Raw genomic sequence first — 17,748 nt, 5'->3', positions numbered from 1 at the left:
TCTCTCTCTCTCTCTCTCTCTCTCACACACACACACACACACACACACACACCTCAGCAAGCTCAGCACAACGAGGCTGCAGTGAGCAAGAGAGCGAGACCCCAAGCTAGAGCCCCAGGTGTGGAGTGTAATAGACTCATCTCCAGAGGCAGACTGGCATAATGGCCCGCAGCTGGACCCGAACAGCTCATTTAACCCCAAGGGGCGCTCTGCTTGCCAGTCGCAGCCGTGGCTGCCCGGGAATCAAAGGCACAGAGGGCGGGAGAAGGCCATGCTCAAAGCCTGCAATGAGGTGTCTGCAGGTCTGCGGCCTCTCCAGGAGAGAAGGGAGACTGGGCTACGCAGCTGGCCTGTGTCCATTGCCCACCGCCCCCCTGCCCCAGCCCCATCCTACTCTCCCCCACCGCTTTACAAGCCATTTTCTTTGTTTTCTGATCCTGCAGCCTTCTTGGCTTCATTTAGGGAGGAAGGAGCTGGCAGCTGAGGACCAGTTGGCTGGGCCCTGCAGGGAGACCTCTGGAGCCACGCGGCCCTCTCCAGGCTTGGGACACATGGGCACACACACGCCCCACAGCTCATGGCCAGCAGCCATCTCCCGCACGTGGGCAGGCCTGGCACCCACCGCTGCAGAACATCCGCCAAGAGTCCAGCTTGGGCCCCACAGATGCCAGGCGGATGAGGGCCCCATGGCGCACATTCCATGAACTGTCCACCTCGAGGGCTGACCTCAACTTACCAAGGGGTGGGATTTCAGGGGGTGCAGGAGGCAGGAGAGGACCAATGGGCCTGCACAGCAACTAGATGGAGGACCAGAACTCCGGGAGGGTCCAGGGTGGCGGGGAGGTGACCAGAGTCTCTGATATGCTCTGGTTTGGAAACTTCCTTCTATGGAAAAGTAGGGGCTGGACCAGCTCTGGGAAGAACTGCCTAGACCTGCGCGGCCCACAGACTCTGCAGTGGTGGAATATCCTTGTCTCACTGTCAACCAGGGCCTAACACACAGGGGCCTAGTGCACCTTGAGCTGAGAGGCCATAATGTCTTCCTACCTAATTATAGTTCATTATAGTTGAGCTGATTTGAAGCACAACCACAGGAACAGCTCCTGGCCAGAGCCAGAGGACCTTAAAATGGGGCCTGCAGCGGGGTGGGTGGGGGAACAGGCAGAGAGCACAGAGCACAGGTAACAGAGACAGGGGCCCAAATCCACAAAGCACAGGGGAAACCTGAGCCCCAAGACCTGGAGCCAGCAGCAGAGAGAGACATGGCTCAGCTGGGGGTAATGTTTCCTGCCAAGCACAGGGGCTGGAGACAGGGCTGAACAACACTGTTATCAGGGAGGTGAGAGGCAACCAGCACACCCCCTGCTCCAGAAGGCAAGCTGGCAGAGGGGCATCAAATACTACTGGGAAGAGGGGAACCTGCTGCTGAGCTTAGCCAGAGCTGCCTTTCCCAGGGTCTGGGACTGCCCGGGGCCAGGATCAAAAGCGATTCTGGTCGCTGGTGCAGGGAGGGAACCCCCAGGGACAGGATGGCAGAAGGGAGGAGTTCTGATTTATTACTCTGGACAAGGAAACATGAGCCTGTTTTCAGGGAAGGAGCCAAGAGAGACTAGAAAGGAACAAGAGAAAGGAGACAATGGGAGAGGAGGGGGCGTCCTCCGCAGGGCCTGGGCCAGGGCAGGAGAGAGAAGGGGATCCCTCCTCTGCCAGCTATGACAGAGGCACCAAAAGAGGGAGAAACCCGCTTCTTCATCTTCTGTCCCAGTGTACAAACAGTGTGTGTGCATCCTGGCAGATACAGAAAACACAGAAAAAGGAGGAAGGGCGGGCAGGGGGGCTTCCTATTGTCCCCCCGGCCACTGAGAGAGGCTGAAAGCAGCCAGGCCGGGAAGTGGAGCTTTGGCCAGGGCAGCATGGCCGGAACCTTCCACAAAGGGCCACTCCCAGAGCGGCTCATTAGACAGGGGAGCCGGTGCCTCGCGCAGTGACAGGCGGGTGCATTCAGGGCCTGCACACAATCGGGCCCTTGTGGAGGGCGGGGGAGCGGGATGCTCTCAGAGCCTCTGATTCCTAGACAAGAGCAGGCCTCCTTCTTGCCTTACAACCTGAGAGCCAACAGAAAGACAGATTTGGGGAGACAAAGAGATGCGTCCCCTGACAGTAGATAGTCTATTTTTGGAAATGGGTCGACTCCTCAATAGCTGTCATCTCAGTGCCATAGGCCCCACTGCATCTGTCCCCTTGAGTGAAGCCTAGAAGGAAGGGCCCCCCACGCACACAGGGCGCAGGGAGAACTCAGACTGGGCCGGAGGGGCATCAGGGGCATGGAGTGGCCTGGGAGGTCGGTGCAAGCCAGGTCTGGGCCCAGAAGGCTGGAAACCCCCAGCAGGGTGCCCAGAGCCATGTCCCCGGGTGTCTACTCAGCACACGTCAGCACAAGGGCAGCACTGGCAGGCCATTTCTCCCTTGCTGCTATCATGAACTGCCACCGGCCTCACAGATGCCCTGTAGCCTGAATCCTGGGCCTGTGCGGGTGGGACACAGCTCATTGGTCCCCACTGGACTTTAGCTTTTCTCTTGGCTCTTCTCAAAACTGCTCTGCCACTGGGCCACTGGTGGCTCACACCTATAATCCTAGCTACTCAGGAGGCTGAGGACTGAAGATCGCAGTTTGAAGTCAGCCTGGGCAGAAAAGTCCCTGTGAGACTCTTATTTCCAATTAACCACTCAAAAACTGGAAGTAGGGCTGTGGCTCAACGTTGTAGAGCCCTAGCCTTGATGAAAGAGCTCAGGGAGAGCACCCAGACCCTGAGTTCAAGCCCCACAACCTACAAACAAAAAACAACACAACCAAAACAACCTGCTCTGCCTCTGGCTGCCCATCAGGACCCCAGACGCCCTGGCAACCATCTGCCACTGTAGCCCCCTGGGACTACTTCTGAGACCGAGGCCAGGCCCAGCACAGGCATTTTGTTCAGTTCAAAACTAGCCAGGTGCTGGTGGTTCACCCTGTAATCCTAGCTACTTAGGAGGCTGAGATCTGAGGATCTCGCTTCAAAGCCTGCCTAGGCAGGAAAGTCCCTGCCACTCTTATCTCCAATTAACTACCAGAAAACCGGAAGTGGTGCTGTGGCTCAAGTGGTAGAGCACTCATCTTGAGCTGAAGAGCTCAGGGGCAGCACCCAGGCCCAGAGTTCAATCCCCACAACCAACAACAACAAAAAAAAGTAAAACCAATGTGCATCCAGGTGAGGAACCACAGATAAAAGCAACAATGCTTATTTTTCAGTAATTATCCCAGGGAAAGAAGGTGAGGTTGCACAAGTCAGGTTTCAGGGCTTGGGGGAAATAGCTGAAAGACCATTTGGTGTCACATGTAGCAAAAGAAAGTGAAGTGACCAAAGTAGCCTGACTATGACCCAGTTTAAAAGAGCAAAAGAGCCAGGTGCAATGGCACAATTCTGTAATCCTAGCTACTTGGGAAGTAGAGATCTGGGGATTGTACTTTGAGACCTGCTTAGGCAAAAGAAAGCTCAGTTGAGTCTATCTCAACTAATGGCTGAGCACAGTGTTCATACCTGTCATTCTAGCTACAGGGGAGGCAAAAATAGGAGGATCACAACCCAGACATAAAGCAAAACCTTACCTCAAAAATAACCATTAAAAAGGGGCTAGAGGGCTGGGAATCTGGCTCAGTGGGAAGAGTGCTTGCCAAGCATGTATGAAGCCCGTGGTTCCATTCCTCAGTTCCACATACACAGAAAAAGCTGGAAGTGGTGCTGTGGTTCAAGTGGTAGAGCGCTAGCCTTGAGCAAAAGAAGCTCAAGGACAGTGCCCAGGTCCTGAGTTCAAGTCCCAGGACCGGCAAAAAAAAAAAAAAAGGAGGGGGATGAAGGCCCTGAGTTCAAAATCCAGTGATGGATGAATGGAGCAAAAAGGGCTAGAGGACATAGCTCAAGTAGTAGCATATCTGCCTAGCAAATAGAAGACCCTATGTTCAAACCCACTCTTGCTGCCCCTCATCCCTGGCCCAACACTGGCTGAGCACCTACTGTGCACTCGAAGACTGGGCTCTGCTCCCAGGAGTGTGGCAGGCTTAGAGAGGGAACCTCAAAGCTGAGGGCACAACCTTGTCCCTAGGGAACCTACTGCAAGAATGGGAGCTCAGTGTTCTCTCCCCCTAACCTCGGCAGCTGCTCCTGGCAGAAAGAGGTGATCAGAGGGAGGCAGGTAATTCCATCAGCCCCTCAGGGGAGGGGAGGCCTGGAGGTGCCTCTGACATCTTACCACCTCAGGATCCCAGCTAGGTACCTGTGCGGGGACAGGCAGCCACCCCACCGAAGCAGCCCAGCAGTCATTCCTGAGACCTGCCCCAAGCTGCGGAGCAACCACCAGGCAAGAAACAAAATGCTGGCTTCAAGGCCTAGAAAAAAGAAGCCCCAGGAATACAAACAGATCTGGCTTGCAGGACCACCAATATGACTGCAGGCAGGGCTGGGGGTGTGGCCTCCTTCCTGCTAGGTCTGTGCAAGTTGGGAATCTAAGGACTAGAGAAACCGAGGGTCTCCCTGGGACCCTCAGCACAGCCCCAGCCACTCTCCCACCACACAGAGGAGAAAACCAGCACCAAGGAAAGAAAGGGGCTGCACAGTTCACAAAGCCAATGGCTCTGTCTGCACTGTCCAGTCCTCAGAACAGCACTGGCTACATCATTGACTCTTCAAGACCCCCAGATTCAGGGAACATGTCTGCTAGGAGGGGCTGTCCTTCTCAGATCCAGCAGATGAACTAGCATGTTATTTTTATCAAGCAAGAGGCAGAGGGAGCAAGAGCCAGCCCAGCTTACACCCATGACCACTTAGAGGGGGACACTCAGAAGGGGTCGCCTCTCAGTATCCCCCCTCCAAGCAATGCTGGATCCTCTCAGAAACACCTATCTGGAGAGGCTGCTGGAACTGCCAACAGCCCAGTGAAAACCCTGGCCCTGGGCCTTCAGGGGCAGCATAGGGGGCTTCACTGATAACCCCATGGGCCCACCAGCTCATTGCCCCAGCCCAGGTCATAAGTGGCCCACTCCCCATCACCCAATCTGCCACTCCAGTGGTTCTTACCACCAAGCCTGGCATCTTCTCACCCACCCTCCTCCCTCTTCTGCTTTTACTAAGCTGCCTACCTTCAAGCCCTGTCTCATGCCCAGATGTAGCCCCTCCTCTCAGAGGAGCCTGAGAGCCACACGGGGCACCTCCGAGAGGGGCTGAGGCCTGCTTAGGTCACACCAGAAGGCCTGGCCGCGGGGACTGGGGGCTGGCATGAGCATCCATCCCTAGTCTCGTGTGTGGGATGTGTGGCTCACCACTCTGCCAAGTCTACTCCTCAGCTGTTGTGGGGGCTGACTGGGATTAAACACAGCACTTCTTAGCACAATGCAGGCACACACTGGGCTTATCCAAAAGACAGACTTGGAGCCTGCCCATCAGTGCCAAGGTTGGAAGTCAAGAGGACCAAGGCCCGGCTCCACAGGCTCACAGATGGACAGGCATGAATACAGACAGGAGGCCCAGGGTGGGGTGGGGCAGGGAGGCCCCAGCATTCGTCTGGCCAGCTTGAGGCTGGTCCCCTTCCCACCCAGGTCTCAGTGGCTTGCTCAGGGTTTCCGGCTCTCCCAGGCCTGGCATTTCCTCCACTCTACAATGCCATCCATCAGAGTGACGGTCAACTCTAGAGAGCATTTCCTGACACAGAGAGGGAGGGAAGGAGGGAGGACCCTGCAGCCAGGCACTCAGGGACTCCCAGACAGGCCTGTGCCACAAGGAAGAAGGAAACTGGGCATCTTTGAACTGAGGAAACAGCACCTGCCCTGCGTTTGGGACATCAGGAAGTAAGATCAGGAAACAGAACGCCTGTGTGTTTGTGGAAACAAAGCAGCATACCTCTGTTTACTAGAAAACATCTCCAGGCAAACTGAGAGCTCTCCAATCTGTCCTGCTCATCACAAAGCTAGAGAGCAGAGCAGCCATCTATCTATCCCTGGCTGACCCAGCTCCATCCCTGCATGGACCCCTCCACTTGTGGGGCCAGGGGACATGCAACAATGACCCGTCCACAATGGTTGCTTAGAGGAAAGGGACCATCCCTTTATTATTATAAACAAAGAAACGTCACATCTCTTTAGCAGAGAGCCTTGGTCCTCCGTCCCTGAGTCTTTGGGAAGGCCATGGGGTCCTCCCGGTCCTCACATACCACAGGGATAGCAATTAGTTAACTCCTGATCTGAAACCCAGGGTCACACATCCCAGACGCTGACACATGGCTGGGCACTGGGGATGAGGATGGAGAGGATGTGTTAGCCATTGGAGTGGGGCTGCCAATGTCTCTCACAGGTGCTGCCCAACCTGAGCCTCTCAACAAGAGGCAGGTTCTGGGGGGCATAGACAAATGCTGGGGGCAGGGCTTTGGGACAGATTTGGACCTACAGAGAAGGTGCTTTCCTGTGGCCACTCTTACAGCCATGGCCAGCCCTGGAAACCTCAAGCTTCCTCGCCTACCCCTAGCCCAGCTTACACCATGACAGTCACCAGATTGATGCTCCTGAACTGTCACTTCACAAGCCAGATGACATGAATCACTATGTAAGCAGCAGAGAACTTGGGTGTAGTAAATGCTCATTAAAGGTCGCCCATATTTCCCTTCCTGCTCTAAGGGCAAGTTCCCTTCGCACCATGAGAGCCCGGCTGCCCTCACAAGCAACCCCACCCTCCTACCTCGGGCAGTATTGCCTCAAGCACACCCACAGCAGACTGTGGGAAGCTGTGCTCAGCCTGGGCTGGGACGTGCACAGCACCCCTGCTCCAGGGGCTCCCTACTCCCAAGCCACGTGACCCCCCCCAGACTGCTCTCATCTGATCTGTAGGGCTGGAATCTGAATCACTGGCACACTGGCGTTGATCTGCAGGGTGCCCACAGCACACATCCCTCTAATGTCATTTCCTATGGCCATCCTGAGTGTACCAGGCAGGCCTCGAGCTCACAGCACTGAAATCTAGCCTTGCTTCCAGAACTTCATCAGCCTGCTCATTCTTGCCTGGAATGCTCCCTTCCTTCTATCAACCAGACAAGCCCCCCCTGGCCTGGAGATGGGGCTGGAGACACGGCTCCACTCACAGTGTGTGTCAAGGATCCCCCACCTGTACCCTAACATAGCCATAGGGATCCAGATGAAAATGGAAGGCCTCAGACCCCTTCATTCAAGGCTTGACTCTAAGACCAGGGTTTATAACCTTCAGATACAAATGAGGCAGCGAATGGACAAGGCCAATTCACCCTGGGCTCTCTGACTGCAAAAGAGCCCTGGCCAGTAGCCTGCAAATGCCCCGTGCTGAGTGGTCCAGTCAGAGAAGGAAAACAAAATGTTCACATGTAGTTACAATCTATCTTCCCCAAACCCAAAGGCCACTCATGTTCTCTCACTTTGCAGATAGAAAACTGAGCCTCTCCTCCCCCACCCCCAGCCCCCAGAAGTTCAGGTTTTTGATTCACTCTGCAAAGGAGCATGACAGGCCTGGTACAGACAGTCCTCAGGCTGGACAGCAGCAGATCTGCTCGGGTGTCGGGTGGGTTCTGGGACGAGCCAACCTAGTCTGGATGTCAGGAGGGCCACAGCACAGGAGAGCTCCAACTGCGATGGGCACTGCCACAGAAGGCAGCCGGGAGCTGACCAGTGAGAGAACAGGGACAAGACAGGGGAGGGACAGCTGTGCACAGAGGAGGAAGCGTCACCTGAGGGGACAGAAGGGCAGGCATTAGGCCCACCTGTGGAACTCACTAGGCCACAGACAGTGTGACACACTGGAACAGCTGACATAGGAGACCTAGGCCGCATCCCAGGCCCCCACCTAACCCTCAAGCCTGGACCAGGGGCTGGGAAGGTGGCTCAGCGGTAGAGTGCTTGCCTCGCATGTATGAGGCCCTGGGTTCGATTCCTCAGCACCACATAAACAGAAAAGGCCGGAAGTGGCACTGTGGCTCAAGTGGTAGAGCACTAACCTTGAGCTGAGCTGAAGAGCTGAGGGACGGCGCCCAGGCCTAAGAGTTCAAGCCCCACAACCGACCAAAAAAAAAAAAGCTCAGGGAGCTGGGGGCTGGTGGCTCACACCTGTAACCCTAGCTACTCAAGAGGATTGCAGTTCAAAGCCAGCAAGGAAAATAAGGTCCATGAGACTCTTATCTCCTATGAACCACCAGAAAATTGGAAGTGGAGTTGTAGCTCAAAGTGGGAGAGTGCTTGCCTTGAGCAGAAGAGCTCAGGGACAGAGCCCAAGACCTGAGTTCAAGCCCTACAACTGACAAATAAAAATAAAAACCAGTGACAGTGACATGCTGGGTAGGTCACTGTCACCTCTTCTGCACAGGGTTCCCAGGTCCTGGCATCCCAAGGCCACTAAAGATCCCTCAGAGGGAGGAGGGAGGGAGTGGAAAGCTTATGTAATTGCCCATTATCTCCAGGACCTTTGCTCCCAGCCTGCCAGCTTAGGAAAAGCCTCCCTATTAGCAGAGTTGGGACTGAACATAAAAAAAAAAAAAAAAAAAAAAAAAGCAAAGAGAGAAAAGAAGAAAAAGGAAAAAACCCATTCAGCTTTTATTAAGGCTCAGACCCCCCCCTCACTTCCCACCCTCCCTTATAAACCAATAAAAACACAAGTAGAAGAACAAACACAGCTCATTTTGAGAAACTCAAAAATGCAACTCAAACTTTAAAAAGTAAATGGCACCCATCCACTGCCTGGCTGGAGGTTTCTCTGAGTTGGGGGGAAGGGAAAGGGGCACGGTGGCAGCATGGTGGGAGGGAGGGGAGGGGGCACTCAAAGGGTGTACAGTGGAACTAGTAGAATAGAAAGGGTTCCAAAAAAATTGTTTTTCAGCCAAGCACCAGTGGCCCCTAGCTATGCAGGAGGCTGAGCTCTGAGGATCCCGGTTGAAAGCCAGCCCTGGCAGTAAAGTCTGTGAGACTCCTATGTCCAATTAACCACCAGAAAACCGGAAGTGGAGCTGTGGCTCAAAGTGGTAGAGCACTAACCTTGAGCAAAAAAGTTCAGGGACAGCATCCAGGCCCTGAATCCAAGCCCTATACCTGATTTAAAAATAAATAAAATGGTACTGGTCCTAGGTATGGTCTCTTAGCTTTTTTGCTCAAGGCTAGTGCTCTACCACTTGAACCACAGCTCCACTTCTGATTTTGGGTGGTTAACTAGAGATAAGAGTCTCATGGGGAGCCGGGCGCTGGTGGCTCACGCCTGTAATCCTAGCTACTCAGGAGGCTGAGATCTGAGGATCGTGGTTCAAAGCCAGCCCAGGGGGCTGGGAAGGTGGCTCAGTGGTAGAGCGCTTGCCTTGCATGCCTGAGGCCCTGGGTTCGATTCCTCAGCACCACATAAGCAGAAAAAAAAAAGCCGGAAGTGGCGCTGTGGCTCAAGTGGTAGAGCGCTAGCCTTGAGCTGAAGAGCTGAGGGACAGCGCTCAGGCCCAGAGTTCAGGCCCCATGACCGGACCCCAAAAAAAAAAAAAAATTTAAGAAAATAAAAGAGTCTCATGGACTTTCTTACCTGGGCTTGCTTTGAACCTCAATCCTCAGATCTCAGCCTCCTGAATAGCTAGAATTATAGGCATGAGCCACAGCTGCCTGACCCAAAAAATAAATAAAAAGTTTTTTCTGTTGTGCTGGGGATGGAATTCACTGATGCACACATACTAGGCAAATACTTGCTCTACCATTGAGTTACATCCTCGACTCTGAAAACTGTTTTGCTTGGCAGGGGTAGGGAGGAGACTACAATGGCTCATGTTAAGACCTAAATCTCTGATGTTTAAGCCATCTACCAGTGAGCGTGGACTATAGCTATGTGGAGGAACACCCTAGCTCATTTCAGACTCCAGCCAATGGATGTGTTCACAAGCCTGCTGAGCCTGCATGGAATACAGATGTCCACCTCCACCAATCTAGGCCTTCTAGTGTACCCAGCGCCACGGCAAGCATTCTACTTTTGCTCCCCAGAGAGGACTGCAAGGCACGGGTTCCAGCTCAGCAGCAGGTGCTGCCACACAAGGTGCCTGCACAGGATCATTAGGGCGAGCTGGCTGTGCATGGGGCAGAGCCTGGGAGAAAAGGCTCAGTATGCCCGGCAAGCTCCCCTCCCCAGCCCCTGGCTCAGCAACTGTTGAGATACAGGGTGTGTAGGTGCTCACTCCGCAGTCTTCATCTGGAGGTAGAGGGGCACAGACCCACCTTTCAGAAGTGGGGCACCCAGGGGCTGGGCAAAGTTAACTGACTTGCCCAAGACTGATGAAGGAGCTGAGAGATTCAAACTCAAGCCGGGTCAGACCCTCCTGGGGGCCTGGGGGAGTGGGGTTATCAGCCATCTGCTCAGTAGCCACAGATAAGGAAGTAACACTTCCTATCTTGGGAGAAACAGGGCAAACCTGGGTCAGGAATCCGAACAGGGAATGGCCAGGGTACCTAGATTAATGACAACAGCCAGGGATGCAAGCTGGCCTTTGCCTAAGCAGCAGAGGAGTGTTGAAGACCCAACTCGGGCAAGGCTAGCAAGGATCTAGGCCTCCCCTTGCAGGACTGTAAAATGGGGATAACAAAACCTGGCCAGTGTTCCTGTGAAGACAGACTGAGGCCAGGTACTAAGGAACAATCCCACTCTCTTCTCTTGCCCCCACCTGAACAAAACACTGAGGGACACAGCCTCATCAACTCCCTGGCTCAGCCTTGACCTTCACCAACATAACACTCAAGTCCCAGTATTGAAAAACCCAGTTCCTAGGGGAAAGGCCCTTTCCTGTTTCCCGGAATTCGGCACTGACTGGAGGAAGAACATCTGGAGATGTTACAGACAGTCCTCTCTGTAACTGAAATTTGTAGTAACAATGCTGAGTTTTCATCCACCCCTCCCCGCCAGAGCAAAGCTTGGCGTCTACCAAGTTGGCAGCGGTCCCAAACCAGGGGACATGAGGGAAGCTGAAGGAACCCAACTCCACAGCCCTGACCTACCCCGCATGGGGGAAAGTTAGCATCTGGCCTGGTCCTCCACTCCTGCATTATTCACTGACGCAACTAGAACTCTGGACCATGCCCCGCAGTGTCTCCTTGCACAAAACACAACAGATCTGTTCCTGCGAAGAGATGGGGCCACTCAAGCGCTCTGGAGTCCTGCAGAGAATCGCTCTCGCCAAGTGTCATTGATGACGCAGCTGAAAGCCAGAAAGTCTGGCCACCAGACTGCAGTCATCTCCTCCTCCCTGCTTCACTTGGGGAAACTGAGGCCCAGAAAACTGACCCTCCCAAAGCCCCCAGGAAGAGGAGGCCAGAGGCTCAAATGCTCCAATAGTAGAGTGCACCCCTAACTGATGAAACAACTTTACTCTGAGTTTGGGGGGGGGGGAGGGGGGGCTGGCCTGAAGAAGCCTACAGTGGGAGGCCTGGTGAATGTAGAGTTACAGAGAAACCCGAGTTGCACTTGTAAGGTTACTAATCGGTAACAATATATCCATCCCTGAAGAGCCAGTCCTGCCCTGAACTGGCAAGCTCTGGATGGTAAATAAGGGGAACACCGCTGCACCAATGCCACCGCCCTGGGTCTAGTGTCCACCTGCCCGGACCTCAATATGCCTGCCAAAGCCAGTTGGCCACCAAACCAAAGAAAAAGCATCTCTTTGGGGCTTGCTGGGCGGTCACTTGGGGACCAGCAGTTCTCTAAGGTGTAGACACATTGTCTCTGTCTGAGTCAGAAAGGTCTGAGGACAAACAAGAGAGGGCAATTTATTCTCCACCATCACCCAAGCCTTCTAGGCCACTGCCACAGGAGTGGAAGCCCAGGCCCAACCAGGCAGGCGAGGAGGGGGGTTGGAAACAACAGAGAGCCAGGATGGGACAGAGTACATCAGAGGACTTCCAGAGACACCATCTGGAGGACACCTTTGGCACATAGCCAACATTATCAGGGACAAGTTGACAAAGCCACTGGGGAACATTCCAGAGGCCACATGTCCTCCCTCCCATCCACCCTGGCCACAGAAGACCACAGCACTTGATTTGTAAGGCAATCAACAGTTGTGTAAATCCCTTTCTGGGGCTTTATCCCCTTCTCAAGAGACGGATATGGCCCTCTCCAGTTTACAAATAAGGAAACTGAGGCACATAGAAGGAGAGGAGGAGGGGGGAGGGGGAGCAGAATCCATTCCAACTTCCTATCGTTTACTTAGAGGCTTGGTTGAGAAAAGTCCCCTGAAGTAAGTAAAGGGGAAAAGAAACCAAGAAGGCTTTTATCTTAGCCCAGGGAGCGCTGACTCAGCTGCCTCGAGATCTCAACGCAGCTGCCCGAGCTCCTGCCTAGGCCCACGAGACGCAGAGGAGGAATTCCAGCCACCGCACGCAGGTGGACTTGGGTTTAGGGGGATCCCCGCCCGCTGCTCCGAGGGGAGCAGTTACACCCCCTTTCTTCTTGCTACCGTGAAGAAGTCTCCCCATGCCCTGCAGGAATCTTCAAGGTAGGGTGACACACGTTCCCACCCCACCCCACCCCCACCCCGCCGGCCGCGCAGACACACCCACAACTCCGCAGCCAGGGAAAACTTTTCTGGGCTCACCTCGCCCTCCCTGCCCCCCACCCCGGGCCAGGCTGCGGATTCTAACACGCGCGGGGTGGGGGGGGGGGGGGGAGGTGTGGAGAAGAGGCTAGGAAGGGGGCAAACCACTTCTCAGCCCGGGCGCCCCCGGGCGTCCCTACCGTGTAAGCCGTTGGGGATACTGCGGTGGTGGGAAGGAGCCGACAGGTCGTCCAGGGAGCGGCGCGTGGCTCCGGCCTTGCCGTCGGGGCCCTTGTGCGGCCCGGGCGGCAGCAGCGCGGGCGGGACGTGGTGGTGCTGGTGGTGGAGGTGGAGGTGGTGGTGGTGATGGTGGTCCGGGCTGCCGCCGCTGCCCGCGCTGGACGTGCTGCTGCCGTCGCCCACGTCGCGGGCCCCCGAGCCCGCCGCGCCGCCCGCCAGGGGCCCGCTCAGGCTGGCCTGGCTGTCGATGGAGCTGCGGGAGCCCGCGCCGCCGCCGCCGCCGCCGCCGCCGCCCGCGCCGCCCGCGCCCGCGCCCCCGGCAGCCCCGGCGCCCCCCGCCGCCGCCAGCGCCGCGCGCTCCTCGTCGAGCAGCAGCACCAGCTCCTTGAGCTCCAGGTTCTCCCGCAGCAGGGCCTCCTGGCGGGCCTCGAGCTCCCGCAGCTTCTGCTGCGAGCGGGCCACCTCGTGCCACACGGCGCCCGCCGCGTGGCGCCCGAAGCGCTGCCACTCGCGCGCCAGCTTGCGCCCCTTCTGCCGGTCGTCGTCGAGGAAGCAGCAGAGCTCGCGCAGCTCCTGGTTGTCGTCCTGCAGCCGCTGGTTCACGTCCTTGAGCCCGCGGATCTCCAGCAGGTGCTGCTGGAGCCGCCGGTTCACGTCGCGCATCAGGCCGCCGTGCTCCAGCATGAGGCCCACCTTCTCGCCCTCGGCGCGCCGCAGCCGCCGCGCCAGCTCCTCCTTGGTCCAGCGCAGCAGCTCCTCGTCCGGCACCTGGCTGAGCTCCTCCGACGCCGCGGCCGCCGCCGCCGCCGCCGGGGGCTTCGCCATGGCGGGGCCGTCACCGCGGCATCGCCCTCCCTCAGCCGGGGCCGGCGATCCCCGCGCCGGGGCTTCTCTGGGCCGGTCCGCGCGCGGCCGGGGAGCGGCCGGGGGCGCGTGCGGCCCGCACCGCGCCGCGCCTCCCGGAGCGCCCTCACGGAACACCCTCGCCTGGGCCGGAGCCCGCGCGCCTCGGGGGCTCGGGAGCCGGGAGGGCCGCTGCGTCGGCGGCCGCCGTGCCGGGGCTCCGCGGGCTCGGGTGAAGCAGGCGAGGCCCGCCCCCGGCCCAGCTCCCGGAGCCCCGACCGCCCCGCCCACCGCGGGCGGGGAAGCAGGGGGCGGGGCGGCGCGGCTGGCCCCGCCTCCGGAGAGAGGCTGAGGAACGGCGGAGGAGGCCGTCCCCCACTCCCCCGTCGTCCGGCCCGATGGACCCGTCCGCCTGCCCGGCGCCCAACCAGAGACGCGGGAGCGCCTCGGTCCCGCCCTTCAGGCCGTCCGATTGGGCCTCCCCGGGGGTGTGCGGGAGGGGCGGGGCGCGCGCGGGGGGAGCTGCGGACTTGGTACGGTCCGGGCGCCGGGCTTCCGACCCCCTCCCGGCGGCTCAAGTTTCTGCGCGGAGAGGACGCGGCCTGGGCCAATCCCGGGGCTACAGGGCGCTTTTAAAATGCAGGTAGGGCTGGGGGAGGGGCGGGCCGCGGTGGGAAAGGTAGGGCCGGGTCCCCTTAAAGGCGACGCGCGGAAGCGGGAGCCGGCCCCTCCCGTCCCCGCGTCTGCCTTTATCGCCCCCGAGTAAACAAACGCCCTGGGTCTGGGCCGCGGCTCCCCTCTCCCTCCGGGAGCACCCGACTTCCGCACGGTAGGAAACGGGATGAACAATAGAAGTCTGACGTGGGGGCCGGGAGGGGCCGCTCTTTGTCCCCTCTCCGTCCCCGGGCTCCTGCGCCCCGGCCTCTCCACCCCCGGCTTGCCCGCCGCCCGAGCGCGCCGCCCGGCCGCCTTCCCTCTCCCAGCCCCGGGCTCCGGGTCCTCGAGTCCGCCACGCGGACGGACGCGGCCTCGCCAGCCGAGTCCCGGAGCGAGGTCCGCGCCGCCCCGGTCCCGAGGAGGCCGGAGAGCACCGGGCACTCGCTCGGAGCCCCGCGGCTGCGCTCGCTCCACCGCTCCGAGTCCCTGGGATCTGGGGCGGATCTGCGACGTGCGAAGTGGGAACCGCTGGGCAAGGGGGGCGGGGGAGGAGGACTCTCCCACTCGGACCCCAAAGCGGGGGTTCGGAGGCGCCCAGCTGGCCGCAAAACCCCCGCCCGCAGCCGTGCGGGGCGCCCGGAGCGCCGGTCACCGGAGCGCATTCACAGCGGGCCTGAAGCCGGGGGGCCGGGGAGGGGGGTCCTCCCTCCGGACCTGCACAGAGGTTTCTAAATAAATAACGAACGAATGAATGAATGAAGAGGCGCCCGCCACCCCCGGCCGCTAGCCCGCCCGGCCGCCGGCCGCCCTCCCCGTCTACGGTTGCTCGGCCCAACCGTTCACTGAACAACGGTGCCAGGCCTGGCCTCGCCCCCGCCCCCTCCCCGGCCCCCGGTATTCGGCGGGGACCACTGCCCTCTGGGGGCACTTGATGTTCTGGAAAGAGGGGAAAATAATAAATAAAATAACGGTGAGAATCTCTGCAGCACCACGCGGGGAATTCAGTTGACTTTTGGAGCTCCATGGTCAGAGAGGGACTCGGGGACCTAGAAGCGGAGCTCTGAGCCACCAGGACAGTTCTAGGTGGAGGGAACCGCTCGTGCAAAGTCCCTGGGGTTGTCCTGTTATTGGCCTGTTCAAGTAGCCAAGTGGAGCAGAAGGTGGACCAGAGGTCAGGCGCTGGCTCCTGTGTGGTCTAAGACTGCTAAATAAAGCCAGGGGTTATCAAGGAAGGGGTGAATTAGAATTAGTAGTACAACCTGTTAAGAGGCTCACCTTGCCTCGTGTGTGAAGAAGAGACGTGGGCAGGCCTGAGAGAAGTCCAGATTAAGTGCTCATTCACGCACACACACAAACACACACACACACACACCCTAACATCCTGAGTTCAAGCCCAGGACTGGCACATTAAAGGCCGGTGGTATGAGAGGCCAAGGCTAGAGAAGAGGGACTTCCAAGCCAGAGCTCCCTCCCTGGAGGACTCTAGACCCCAGAATCCAACCACAAGTGCTGTAGCCCCACGCCACCCCCAGAACACTCATAGCCCCACAGAACCAGGATCCTGAAAGAGCCAGAAACAGTGCATCACTCCTCAGTCATGAAAACAGTAAAAGTAAATCATGGAGCCGGGTGCTGGTGGCTTACACCTGTAATCCTAATACTCAGAAGGCTGAGGATTTTAGCTCAAAACCAACCTGGGCAGGAAAGTCCGTGATCAGTGAGACTCTTATCTCCAGTTAACCACCAAAAAAAGCCAGAAGTAGAGCTATGGCTCAGTGATAGAGCCGTAGCCTTGAGCATAAAAGCTCAGACAGTGCCTAAGCCCTGAGTTCAAGCCCCAGGACTAGCACATATGTGTGTGTGTGTGTGTGTGTGTGTGTGTGTGCGCAAAGAGTATATGTACATACATATATATATATATATATATATATATATATACTCTTTGTCCATAACCTTGGTAATAACAATTTTAATTTTTAATTCACACACAAAAAAATAATGGATGGGCTGGGAAGGTGGCTCAGTGGTAGAGTGCTTGCCTTGCATGCATGAGGCCCTGGGTTCGATTCCTCAGCACCACATAAGCAGAAAAAGCCAGAAGTGGCGCTGTGGCTCAAATGGTAGAGTGCTAGCCTTCAGCTGAAGAGCTGAGGGACAGCGCCCAGGCCCAGAGCTCAGGCCCCATGACTGGCAAAAAAAAAAAAAAATGGACCTCTGACCCGGTAATTCTCGAGGTGCTCAGGAAAAGCAGTAGTAAAGCCAGGTGTTGGTAGCTCATGCCTGCAAGCTTAGCTATTTAGGAGACTAAAATCTGATGATTGTGATTCAAAGCCGGCCCAGCCAGGAAATCCTTGAGACACCTCCAGTTAACCAACAGAAAACTGAAGTGGAGCTCAGGCTCAAAGTGGTAGAACTCCAGCCTTAAGCAAGAGAGCTCAGGAACACACAGCTCAAGCCCTGAGTGCAAGCCCCATAACCACCAAAAAAAAAAAAAAAGCACTTGTGAATCTTTAATAATATCAACCCCACCCCCCCTTCCCCAAAGTCTCAAGCACAGGAAGGTACCCATGTGAGTCACACAAATGTTTTTTAAGAGTGAGCTGGGATTGAGATGCCAACACATTAGGGTTGGGGATCTAGCTCAGTGGATAAGCTTGGCTCTGGGAGAAAAAAAAAAAAATATTGGCACATGGCAAACAAAATTCTCCAAAGCCTAGGGTGGAAGGGGGAGTGTGAACATGAGCATCCAGAGTGTAAGGACACTGCACTCGCACTGTGAGGGGAAGGGGCTCTTAAAACATTCTGAGCTTGGCAAATTGGACATCTTATTTTAAGAGTGAGGAAACTCTGCTGAGGGCCTAGAAATTATCACCTAAGCAAACCCTGTAACTACCTTATAAGCGGCATGAGTCATGTTGCACTATATCTGTGCATGTGTGACAGCATCGATTTAATAGCTACACACATTGCAGGTAAGTCTCACCTCCTCCTTTATCCTCTCAAGCAATGAGTCCCTCAAGTATTTGGTCTGGATTCGTTTTTTGTTTCCCCCTAACACCCCTCACCCCATACTCAGAACCTAGATGCTGTCCCTAAGCATTTTTTAAATTTAATTTAATTTTATTGTAAAAGTGATGTATAGAGGGGTTACAGTCACATAACCTAGGTAATGAGTACATGTCTTGTCAAACATTGTTGCCCCCTCCCTTGTTTTCTCCCACTTTCCCTCTCCCCCCAACTCCCCTCCAAGTTGTAAAACTCATTTCCAATGTCCTGTGAGTATAACTATTGCATTGGTTTACCCTCTGTGCCTTGTCTCACCATTTTGTTATTTCTCTTCCCTTCCCTTCCCCAAATCAGATAAACATATATACAAGACACAGGGTACCAAAATCAAAAACAATGACTACAGGAGATAAA

The 17,748-nt window shown here is 56.5% G+C and overlaps 1 protein-coding gene across 2 annotated transcripts in view; it reads right to left on the bottom strand.

The window, feature by feature from the left end:
• Ccdc85c (coiled-coil domain containing 85C) overlaps positions 1-13,694 on the bottom strand; it is a 75,035-nt gene extending 61,341 nt beyond the window's left edge. For both annotated transcript variants that reach the window (XM_042692636.1, XM_042692637.1), the window contains exon 1: positions 12,789-13,694. In XM_042692636.1, the coding sequence (XP_042548570.1) occupies positions 12,789-13,653 (865 nt within the window). In that variant the 5' untranslated portion in view covers positions 13,654-13,694. The remainder of the gene's footprint in view (positions 1-12,788) is intronic.
• Positions 13,695-17,748: the final 4,054 nt, after the last annotated feature.

The sequence above is a fragment of the Dipodomys spectabilis genome, unplaced genomic scaffold, assembly GCF_019054845.1.
Source record: "Dipodomys spectabilis isolate Male_0828 unplaced genomic scaffold, ASM1905484v1 ptg000157l, whole genome shotgun sequence".
Taxonomy (NCBI): Eukaryota; Metazoa; Chordata; class Mammalia; order Rodentia; family Heteromyidae; genus Dipodomys; species Dipodomys spectabilis.
The sequence above is the reverse complement of the archived record's forward strand: the minus strand, read 5'-3'. Positions and strand labels throughout refer to the sequence as shown.